Source organism: Mirounga leonina, unplaced genomic scaffold (genome assembly GCF_011800145.1).
Source record: "Mirounga leonina isolate KUSES-001 unplaced genomic scaffold, KU_Mleo_1.0 Mir_175, whole genome shotgun sequence".
In the NCBI taxonomy this organism is placed as follows: Eukaryota; Metazoa; Chordata; class Mammalia; order Carnivora; family Phocidae; genus Mirounga; species Mirounga leonina.
In genome coordinates, this window is record NW_023270453.1 from 29,849,165 (window position 1) to 29,860,564 (window position 11,400).

Genomic DNA, 11,400 nt, shown 5'->3' on the forward strand with positions numbered 1-11,400 from the left:
TGTGCTCTGGGGAACAACAGCATTGAGGTGGAATGGCCCAGAACCAGGAGACTAGCCACCTGCAGGCTAGAAGCCCCAAGAAAGATCTGAAGAAGGAAGGAAGGAAAGGACTATTTTGGGTGTGTGACTGCCAGCCACTGCGCCCGGTACCACGCAAGCCCCAGTGGCCTGGAGATGAGTCTCATTGGTTGCTCAGAACCCGTGAGGTGCTCTGCGAGGGGACAGGGTCCTGATTCAGCCCTTGAAGAGGCCTCCTCCATCTCCCGTACTGCCTTCCCTGCTCCCTCCACTCCAGCCCCAGGGGTCTCCTTGCTGGACTCCAACCTCATAGGCAGGGTCTGGCCCCAGGGCCTTTGCACTGCCTGCGCCTTCTGCCCATGATGCTCTTCCCCAGATATCCGCACGGCCCACGCCACTACTTTCTCCCTTCCTTCTGGTTTCCACGGAGCCAAATGCTCCCATGTTTGAAAGTACAGTTCTACCTCGCCTGCCACCGTGCTTTTCTCTGTATTACTGATTATCTCCCACACCAGATAATTTACCGATTTCTTTCATTATCTGTCTTGCCCACGGGACTGTCAGCTCCACGAACGAGGGCCAGGATTTCTGTCTGTTCTGTCACGGCCCTGTCCGCGACAGGCTCGCATGGGCGAGCAGTCAATACTGGATGCACGAACTCTGTAATCCTTCCAACAGGCTCATGAGACAGGGGCCAAATCTGAGGAGACCAAGACGGAGCTGAAGGGGTTTGCCCACGTGGCCCCATGGGAGCCACGTGGTAGGGCCCAGGTTTAAGTCAGCCATTGGACTCCCATCTCATGACCTTTTATCGAGGCTCGAAGTTCCCAGACTTTGAGATTGCAAAGACGGAGAATATTTTGGAGTAAATTTGAAGGACTATATGCAGTTACCATGTTTTCATGTTTATCAAGTGTGTTCATTCCAACAAGCAAAATAGCCCCTGCTGGCACCAATTTTATCAAAGAATGAACATTTTCGTGCCAAAAACACTCCAAAGGACACAATTTCAGAATAAAAGACAGTTCTTTATGTTGAGTCCCGTTTAACCATATTTTAAAAGCAGAACAAAAGAGCCCTGCACTGTCTTTATTTTTCTTCCCCTGGAAGTCGGGTGTAAATGCTGATCCAGCCTGTGAGACCTTGTGTGAATTAGTTAATCCCTCTGTGCCTCGGTTTCCCCATCTGTAAAACAGGGATACGAAGTGCCCTTAGCTCAGAGTTGTGAGGGTGAAATGACATCTGAGTGAAGGACCCCGCGTGTGCCTGGCACATAATAAGTTCTCAATAAATGGTTTTATTTGTTATTAAAATGTAATGACACAGGGGCACCCGGCTGGCTCAGTCAGTAGAGCATGAAACTGTTGATCTCAGGGTTGTGAGTTCGAGCCCCACGTTGGGTGTAGAAATTTTCTTGTTTTTATTTTTATTTTTATTTATTTATTTTATTTTATTTTTATTTTTTAAGTAACAAATTTTTTAAATTAAAAAATAATTTAAAAATAAAAATGTAATGGCAGATAAGTAAAGTCATTTTTCTCAAGACTGGTGGTGGTCCTCAGGCTGGAATTTGGGAAACACTTTCCCAGGCCAGGAGCCCAAGCTACCTCTTGGGGGGCTTCAGTGAAGTCTGGCCAGAACAGAAGGGATTGGGGTGCCACCTAGTGGGGATCAAGGGAGGGAGGGCACTGGGGGGCAGGGAGGGGAGGTGGCCTCAGACTGGACGTGCCTTCTGTGACATGTCCACCCCACCCTGGTGCCACATTGAGGAGCCGTGACAGTTTTGGGGTCTTACCTCTGCTCTTTGCCTCCTAGGCTGGGCTCTGTCTTAGGCCCCCAGGCTTTTCCCAAACTGGTGAGGATCCTCGAGGCCTTTTCCTCACTTCAGCATCTGGAGTAAGTATGGACGCGGGCACCCTCAGGTTTTGATAACCTCAAACCCTGCCCCTGGCGAAGGTGCACACAGGAGGACCGACCTTCTCTGTCCTACCCTCCCTCCCTCCCTCTCTCCTGCGGCTTCCTCAGTGTGGTTGGTGGGAAGGACCAGATGACCCCACTGCAGGGAAGGGAGGACAGATGAGAGAATGCCCAAGAATAAAAAAGGTTGAGTCCTTTTGTGACCTCTGGAACTCCTTTCCCTCCCTGGGCTCCCATGCTGTTCCATCTGGGAGCAGGAGCCCATTGCACAGTTGTGGTCCCAAGAGGGTTAAGGAAGTTGCCAGAGCTCACAGGGCTCCCAGGGAAAACAAACAAACAAAAAACGGATTCATGTCTGTGGGGAGTCAGAACCTTGTCCCCTGGCTGGCCAACTGGTCAGCCCCCGGGGGATGCAGATTTGCTCTGGAAAGTTTGCCTATGGTGTGTCCAAGGTGGGGGTGGGGGTGGGGGTGGGGGTGGGAGGAGGCTGGCCTCCTGGGTGTGGGCTGATGGCCCCTCTGTCTGATTCCACCCACAGCCTGGACTCGCTGAGTGAGAACAAGATCGGGGATGAGGGTGTCGAGCAGTTGTCAGCCACCTTCCCTCGGCTGAGGGCCCTGGAGACTCTCAAGTGAGTGCTGGAGCTGCCCTTCCTGCTGCATTGGGTTTTTGTGTTTTTCCGTTCACTCACCCATTCAGTTGTTTCTTGATTGAATCACGCGCAAACGCTCATTTGTTAATTTAATTGGCGAATACCAAAGGAGCACCTACTATGTGCAGCCACCATTCCGGGCCTTGCAGACCCAGATTTTTTTTTTTTTTTGACGATTTTATTTATTTGAGAGAGAGAATGAGAGAGAGCGAGTACATGAGAGGGAGGAGGGTCAGAGGGAGAAGCAGACTCCCGGCCGAGCAGGGAGCCCGATGCGGGACTCGATCCCGGGACTCCAGGATCATGACCTGAGCCGAAGGCAGTCGCTTAACCAACTGAGCCACCCAGGCACCCGCAGACCCAGCTTTAAACAGAACAAACAAAGCCCCTGACCTCAGTGAACTCCTCGTAAACAAGCAAACAAATAAATCCGTGATTATGAAGCACACACTGATGAACGTAAATAACATTTAAGGAGAGGAAGTTACACTGGGCGGTGTGAGACGAGAGACGGACTAGGATGTGTCACTAAAACATTATCATCAAAATAGTAAATATTTATTTAAAAAAAAAAAAAAGGAGCACCTGGGTGGCTCAATCAGTTGAGCGTCCAACCCTTGATTTCAGCTCAGGTCTTGATCTCAGGGTTGCGAGTTCAAACCCGGCGTTGGGCTCAAAAAACACCTGTCCTGGGTTTTGGGAAGTGGATGGATGTGATGTAGGAGGATCTGCATGATTGTTTACTGAACGTGGAGGGGATCATCAAAGTCTGTCCACGCTCTGCTTCATAACTGGGCCCGGGATGGCAGCAGGGTTCACTTTGGAATTTCCTTGACTGTAGGACATTGAGACTTGCCCAGTAATTTATAGTATTCTAGGTGATGCTGTGGGTAAGCTAGATCCTCTCTCCGCCCCCACCACTCCTTTCTTTGTCCCTCCCTCTCCTACCTTTCCTTCCTGTCTTTTTCCCACCCACTTAAGTATCGAACACCTACTATGTACTTGGCATTGATGTAGGTACAGGGATATAGTAACCAAAATAACAGACCTGCCATTAAACAAATAATATGAACACGTATTCAGTTCTAGTTGGGAAATGTGGTCCAAAGGGAAAAGAAGGATGATATCAAATCATAGAACAGGTGTGGGGGGCGTGACCTCTCTCTATTTTCATCCTCACCCCCACATCCCACGCAGCCAAGGGCGGCACAGTATCTTTCTATTTACTAAGAATCAGCCTGTTACCCACGACTCTCCTCGAGGTAGACAGACATGTGTTTGCTGCTCGGGCCACCCTGTGGGGAAGTGAAAGTTCCCCAGCTCTGCCCCGGAGTGGGTGGGCACGGATGGGGAGGGGCGTGAGAGTTTGGTCCTGAGCCCTCCCCCTCGCTGTGTCCCTGCAGCTTGTCCCAGAACAGCATCACCGACGTGGGCGCCTGCAAGCTCGCCGAGGCCCTGCCCTCCCTGGCTGCGTCCCTCCTCAGACTGAGGTGAGCGGGCCCCCCTCACCAAGCTGGCGGGCTGGGGGAGGGTGGAGAGCCACACCACCACCCCGCACAAGAGGATAGCAAGGGCCTGGGGAAATGCACCTGACAAACCGGGCAAGTTGCTTACTCGTTTGGAAAATGGGTACCATCCCAGTGGCCTATGGAAAGCGCTTGGCGCAATGCCTGGCTCTAGTGCACAGTAAATATTGGTCTTCTTTCCCCAGGGGATGGCAGGACTGAGCCTTTTCTGGAGTGCAGTGGTGATGGTTTCTAGAAGCTGACCGTGCGTGCATTGGCGGCCTTGGCTGGCTCTTGCAGCTCACACAGTGCCTGCACTGCCACCTTCTGGTCGGCCTTGGCATAGCACTTTTTGCTTTTGATGACTTCCAGCCTGCCTCCCTGGTGGTCCCAGGACTGATGAGGGGAGTTCAGACCAGAGCCCCAGCCCTTCAGCTTAGCCTTGCCAGCTCTCTTCTCTCTCCAGGCTTTCCTACTCCTTCCTCAGCCTTCATCCCCTGCCAAGGACAGCCAGAGCCACATTCCCAGGGGAGATGGTATCTGGTTCATCTAGTTATTGACGCATCCACCGTTTATCGTTCCAGCCAGGGTCACCATGTGCAGCTGTATGGGTTGTGTATTGTGCAAATCATAGTCTATGTGATTGTCACTCCCCAGAGTTGTGCAGGGCATCTAATTACCTCTAATATCAACCATGGGCCAGTACTTGTGCTAGGAACTAGAGATTCAGCTATGAACAAAACAAATATTCCCTTGCTTTCAAGCTTCTTGCCTAATAGATAAGCACATGTACAAACAAAATATTTTTAAATAGTGATTTGTACGGGGGAGGAAACTAACAAGGGCCCAGGAGGGTACAATGGGGAGTACTGAATTCATCAAGGAGGTCAGGAGACCCCCTTCCATGGGAGGTGCTCAGGAACAAGCATTCCAGGAGGAGGGAACAGAAGATGCAAAGGCCTTGAGGTGGGAAAGAGTTCTGTCTTTGCCAGGAGGGCCACTGTGGCTGGCTAAAGAGAATGAGGGACAGCAGGTGGGAAATGAGGTGGGAGAGGTAGGGGAGGCCAGAATATGCAGGGAGACCTTCATAGGTCCGGAGAGGGCTTTTGGAGTTTTTCCATTGTGAATGGAGAAGCATATGGGGCAAATGGGGGCAATATCTGATACGACTGACATTTTAGAAAACACTGCTAATTAAACCATGGCATTCATTGATGATCAGACACATCTGGATCCCAATGATATTCAGATGTGAACATGTACATCTTGGCATCGATGAAATATGGGAAGAATCCTCTGTCTGTGGGAGGAGGGGGAAGCCCCCTGGATTCTAAGACCCCCTGCCCCCAGGAAGGAATTGTAAAGCCTCCGCCTGGTTCTGGCCCTGTGACATCAGGAGATGCCGGAGGTTAACCTTCATCTGCTTTGCTGCAGTGTAGACCTGCTGCTTTTACATGCAGCCCTGCAGTGTTACCCCGAAGCTGAGTCATGGCGAAGTCATGGCCTTGAAATGAGAACCTCGGGAGCACCTGGCGTGTTAAAGGGATGATTGTTACCAAGTGTACACCCATCGCTTTATTTACCATGCTGCTCACGGTAGCTGTGACCACACTGAGAAACCCGTGCTGGCCCAGTGGTTCTGGTTTTTTCTCTCCCCTAGTATTCCCCAGTGCTGGTCATGCCATCTACGGTAACTCATATAACCGTCACCATCCCCCCCTTCATCCCCTGCCCCAGGGGGTAGTAATAACCACAGCTAGGATTTAGTCATTTCACGTGCCGGGCTCTGTTTTGGGTGTTGTACCAGCATGAACTCATTTACTCCTCCCTGCGATTACTCTATCGTGCCCATTTTCTGGAGGAGCAAACTGAGTCACAGAGGAGTTAAGTAACTTGCCAAAGGTCACACAGGCCACAAGCCCCGGAGCTGGGATTTGAACTTGGGAAAATCTCGGCCAGGAGTCTCTGGGCCTCAGGTTGCCCCTCTGTAAAATGGGGCAGGGATCTGCCTGGACGTGGATCCCCATGGGCCCTGACCTCTGTTTCTGGCAGCCTGTACAATAACAGCATCTGTGACATGGGAGCTGAGAGCCTGGCACACGTGCTTCCAGACATGGTGTCCCTCCGGGTGTTGGAGTGAGTGTGGACAGTGGGTGGCAGGGCTCTGGGGCTCGGGGGGACTGCGGGGTCTCCTGCTGCCAGGCTGGGAAGGGCTGCTTGTCGAGAGTGCGGGGGTGGCCTTGGTCGGGGGCTGGATGGCCCCGAGTGAGGGCCAGGCCCCAGGATGGGTTTCTCTCCCCAGCGTCCAGTATAACAAGTTCACGGCTGCTGGGGCCCAGCAGCTAGCTGCCAGCCTGAGAAAGTGCCCTCATGTGGAGACACTGGCGTAAGTCTTGGCCCTCTATGGGTGGAGGGCCCCCAGCTTTCCAGGGGTGCAGCTCCTGTGAGCCTTGAGCTCAAACCCCGCTCTCACCCTCACCAGTGTGGGAACTTGGACGAGCAAACTTTGCCACCCTGGCCTCAGTTTCTTTGTAAAATGGGAGTGGTAATATTTACCCCCAAGCAGTTTTGTGAGGTTCAAATTAATCTTAGAACAGTGGCTGGTACCTGAAAATGCTCAATGTATTAGGGTCAACGATATGAAATCACTTATATTCTATTATTTTGGACCTGGCAAATTTGGCCATTTCATATGGTTCAAACTTATGTGTTATCCCATCACTATGGTGTCTGATGTCTGGTATCAGTACTTTAAATTCTTCCAAGGCACTTTCACCTACATAATCCCTCATATCTTCTAGGGTAGAATTTATAAGCCCCATTTTACAGATGAGGAGAATGAGGCACAGAGAGGCTAACTAACTTTTTGGAGGTCACAAAGCAAGTCAGTAGTAGAACCAGGTCTAAAGAAAGGGGTCTTGGGGCTCCTAGGCCTCTGCGATCCCTATAACCCCACACTGGTCTGGTTCTGCCAGGTGGGAAGTCTCCAAGGGTCTAGGCTGGGTGGTAGGAGAGAATTGGGGCCCCCTTCTCTCCTCTAACCTGGCCCCTGCATGCCATACCTGTTGTAGGATGTGGATGCCCACCATCCCGTTTGGTGTCCATGAACACCTGCAGCAGCTAGACTCACGGATCAGCCTGAGATGAGCTCCGTGATGCCCGGGATGAGGTAACCGAGGTGGGCTTGGACAGGGAGAACTGGGGGTGGGGCGGGGCGGGGGGCGCTGCTGGGTGAGCACCTCGAGACTATGCACCACCTGGGGCCTCCACCTGTGATTGGTGGAGGTGTCTTTACAGGCTTTGGGGACTAGGCCCTGAGCCTCCTGCCTGTGGCCAGGCATGGAGAGGTGGGGGAAGGATGGGGGTGGGGGGATGGTCAGGCATCCACAGCCCTTAGTTTGGGGAAGAACTTCCCTAGAGGTCCCCCCAGCCACCCCTGCCACCTGCCCTGCATGGTCTTCATAGGAATTTGCTCTACATGTTTCTGTGCAAATGTCCCCCGACTTCTGTGCCTCCCCAGCCTGTGATGTCCCCCTCCTCCAATTCCTTCTCATCCCCAGTCTGGACAACGCTCTGTCCATTTGTCCAGCGGCCCCCTCCTGAAGCTCTCTGACCCCGCCTTCTCCTGACCTCTCACAGCATGTTCTCTGAGGACGCTGACCACGCTGGACCTTGAACTGGTTATCTGTGGACACAGTTGTTCTTGGGCCCATGAGCCAAGCAGCCTGGCGCCCAGCCCTGCCGACTCAGGGTCGGCCCCCACCCAGCCGCGGGAAGGACCTGCTCTGCGGATGGACCTGGGCCCGGCTCCAGGCCCCCTGCGGGGCCCAGGTCGATGGCACCCCTGGCAGATGGGCTGGGTGCCCAGTGGCCGCTGCAGTCCACCCAGGAGCACTGAGGCAGGCCCTGCGGGACGCTCATGACAGTGGTGACCAGGCCGGAGCGGGGGAGCAGGGCGGCCCCATCCCTGCGTCCCCAGGTCCCTGCTGGCCTGGGGAGAAAGCACTTCTCCACGCTGCTCTGCTAATAGGGCACGCTTGGTGCTCTGCGGACACCAGCAGCCTGCCCCGCCTGCTCCTTTGCCAAACTGTGACAGGCAGGGATTCAGTGGCAACTGCTTTGTGTCTGCAGGACTCACTGTTTTTGCACTAACCTGGTTGAGGCCAAAGCTTGGCCTGGTGCAGACACACTGGACTTTAGCTGGAAAGAGCTGACAGTACACTAATGGAGGGGGGAAGGCCTCTCAGCCTTCATTTCTTGTGTTGTGTTTCACTACATTATAAAGGGCTTGTTAAATCTCACGGGCATGTCCACCGTTTGAGTTTATACCGTGATTACCGTTTTGGGGCGCCCACTGTTCGGTTATCGAACGCATCACAAACTCCCCCCAAGATGCAGTGACTTAAAACGACTTTATTCTGCTCCCAGGCCGGTCATGTGGGCTGGGCTCGGTGGGCATGGCAGGTCTCTGCCCCACTCTGCGTCAGTGGGGGCGGCGTGAAGTCTCGGGGACTCCATGCCGGCTGGGGGCCTGGAGCCTTGGTTCCTCTAAGGAACCGACAACAGAGGGGGAGCCTCTCCATGTGTGCTAATTTGGGCTTCCTCATTGCATGGCAGCTGGGTTGAAGGGCGGTCACCCCAACTGGAAGAGGGAGATAGAGACAGAGACCACAGAGAGAGGTATCCTTTTCATGACCCAGCCTTTCGAGTCACATAGCACCTCGTGCTCCATATTCTTTGTCCCGTGGGACAGGGGCCGTGGCTCTCCTACCACTCCCCACGCCCCCTGGCCCCCCGGCAGAATCCACTGTGGCCCAAGTCCTGTCTCTCCAGACAGGATCTTCCTACGGCATCCCAAGCTTTAGTGGCGTATTTGTTATTTGGGGCTCGGGAAGGTTGATGCCCCGTAAGCCTTGCAAGAGGGGATATTTCCCTCTGCCTCTGTCTGACTTGGCGTTCTAACCTGGGAGCCGCTTCTTAGTTGAGCCGGCATCTTGCCTTGGCCATGCCGAGCCTGGAAGGGACCTGGAAGCTTTGCTGTCTACACCGAGGGCTGCCAGCTCAGCTGGTTATTTTTACTGGAGCACAGCCTGCTTGGTCAGAAGTCCCAATTCGGGACAAACTGGCTTTCTCCTGGCAGCAGCTCTGTGGCACCAGCCCTGGTGGCCGGTTCCCAGACTCTCCTCCTCTTCCCAGAAAGTGGGAGTAAGGGGTCAGGAGGATCAGAGGGATTTGGACCCAGCTGCCGAGTTGGCAGTCCCTGTGGAGAAGGATGTTGTCTTCTGCCTTGGCCCCGCTGTGAAGGGCACCGGGCGTTCTGACCCAGGATTGGGTTTTAAATAGCATGGGCATCACTCTGCAGGGACTCCCGTGTGTGCAGCCACAGGGGTGAGCGCCCCTTAGCCAGGTGGGGAGGGCACCATCACAGAGATGTTGTTCCGAGATGACGAACTGTTAATAGTCCGAGGTCATGGTTATTCGTAGTTCTGACTTCTTATACGACAGCTACCATTTACTAAATAAGGTGATACCCGTAAAGTGCTCATCACAGTGGAAGGGCTATAGTAGGTGTTCAGTAAAAATGAGCAACCACGACTTTGTGCCAGTACCACGTTAAGCCCTTCCTGCTCAAAGGGACCACAGCCTAGGGCCAGCAGCAGACTCCAGAGCTAGACCACGTGGGCTCAGTGCCCAGCTCACCACTTGTGCAAATTACTTCTCTGTGCCTCAGTCTCATCGTATGTAAAATGGGCATAATTACAGTACCTTCTTCACTATGCAGAGATTCAAGGAGTTAAGACACTGACAGCAAGAGCCTGGCATACAGCTCAATACTTGCTAGCTGTCCTTGTTATGTATCAATCTGTGCTTTGTTCCTGCCTCTGCCTGGAATGTTATTAGGCCCTTCATATTGGACAACTTCTGATCCTGTAGGACTCGGTTTAAATGACAGCTCCTCAGGAAGGTCTACCAGACCATCCTATTAAATAGACACCCCGACCCCCACTCTCCAAACTGGTCATTGTTTTATTGTTTTCATGCTTATTTGTTGTGGTTGTCTGCTCTTGTCCTAGGACGTGAGCTCCAAGAGGGCAGCTCATTTGTCTGCTTTGTTCATTGTTGTGCCCTCCGTACCTTGCAAAGTGCCTGAACATAGTAAGTGCTCAAGAAACGTTTGTGGAATGAATGATCCTCACCACAACTCTGCTTATGTGCTTTGTTCATTCCACAAATATGTAGAAGACACAGTGGGCTACTCAATAAAATGCTCAAGGTTCCTGCTCTGGGAAGTCTTGTATTTTAGTAAATTAGAAAAACTCCCTGGGCAGGGCTGTGTGGTGTGGTTGGGTGGTCCGTGCACTGCACAAAGGCACCTGAACAAGGGGGCAAATGGGGGTTGCAAACCAGTGTGGACTCTGCTTGCCAAGCTGTGAGTCCTGATGCGGAGCGATGTCAGCCCAGCGGGGCACCTCTGTAATTATTAGCACAAAGTCATCTTATGAGGTATGTAAATTACTGTCCCCATTTCACAGATGGGACTTGCCTAAGGCCACACCCCTGTAAAGGAGGGAGTCAAGATGCCAACTCGCCTTTCAGTTTCCATGGAGGGGTGGCTCTCCATTGGTACAGGCACAGTGTGCTGGGATTGCTCTCTGAGAGCCATTTGCTGGGGCGGGGGAGGGCGGGGGGGGGGCGGGGAGCGATGCCCAGAGGAATAAACTAAAAATAAACTAAATAAATCCTGCTTCCCCTCAGGCCTCTCCCCCATCAGAAACCTCTCCCTTCGCCCGCTCACCTCTTTTCCTGGGCCTCTCAGATGTGTTCTGTTCACAGCCCTTCATGCCCTTTCTTAGCAGCACAGGAAGACGAGGGTTTCTGGGGCTGTTTTTTTTCTCTGGAGTTCTGCGGGGGGCTTGACCCTCCCTCGCCTGTGTCCTCACCCACACGACGGAGCCAAACATTGTGCCTTGTGTAACTCGGTGTACGTGAGGGTGCTTTGAGAAGCATCGGGCACTGTGCAGAATGAGAATCACGGCTATTTTCTGATGAAACTGCAAGTCGACCCAACTTCACCCGTTCACCTGCTCCCTCCCTTCCTGATTCCCTGCGCTGTGGGCACGCAGGGAATACCCGAGCCTCCACCCAAGCCTCCCGTATCTCTGGGATCAAGGCCACTAGGCCTTGGCCACCACGCCCCACAGCCTGGCCCTGGCCTTTCTGGCCTGACCCCCCGCCAGCCTGGCTTGGGGGGAACTCTCCCAGCCCTGCTGGGTCCCAAGCTGGGGAGGTCCTGACTCTTCCACCTTT

The 11,400-nt window shown here is 53.2% G+C and overlaps 1 protein-coding gene and 1 long non-coding RNA gene across 8 annotated transcripts in view; one reads left to right on the forward strand and one right to left on the reverse strand.

Moving 5' to 3' along the window:
- CIITA (class II major histocompatibility complex transactivator) overlaps positions 1-8,825 on the forward strand; it is a 45,890-nt gene extending 37,065 nt beyond the window's left edge. For 3 of the 7 annotated variants that reach the window (XM_035022267.1, XM_035022271.1, XM_035022272.1), the window contains exons 14-20: positions 1,834-1,914; positions 2,474-2,566; positions 3,991-4,077; positions 6,145-6,228; positions 6,395-6,478; positions 7,164-7,261; positions 7,732-8,825. In XM_035022267.1, coding sequence (XP_034878158.1) covers positions 1,834-1,914; positions 2,474-2,566; positions 3,991-4,077; positions 6,145-6,228; positions 6,395-6,478; positions 7,164-7,239 — 505 coding nt within the window. In that variant the 3' untranslated portion in view covers positions 7,240-7,261; positions 7,732-8,825. Of the gene's footprint in view, positions 1-1,833; positions 1,915-2,473; positions 2,567-3,990; positions 4,078-4,298; positions 4,603-6,144; positions 6,229-6,394; positions 6,479-7,163; positions 7,271-7,731 lie in introns of those variants that run through there. The other 4 variants (XM_035022268.1, XM_035022269.1, XM_035022270.1 and 1 more) reach the window with 4 other exon arrangements.
- LOC118021828 lies at positions 141-11,170 on the reverse strand. The gene is made up of 3 exons (XR_004682311.1): positions 10,889-11,170; positions 1,814-1,909; positions 141-1,203 (listed from the first exon to the last, which is right to left on the reverse strand). It is a non-coding gene; the product is annotated as an uncharacterized LOC118021828 (long non-coding RNA).
- Between the last annotated feature and the right edge of the window lie 230 nt (positions 11,171-11,400).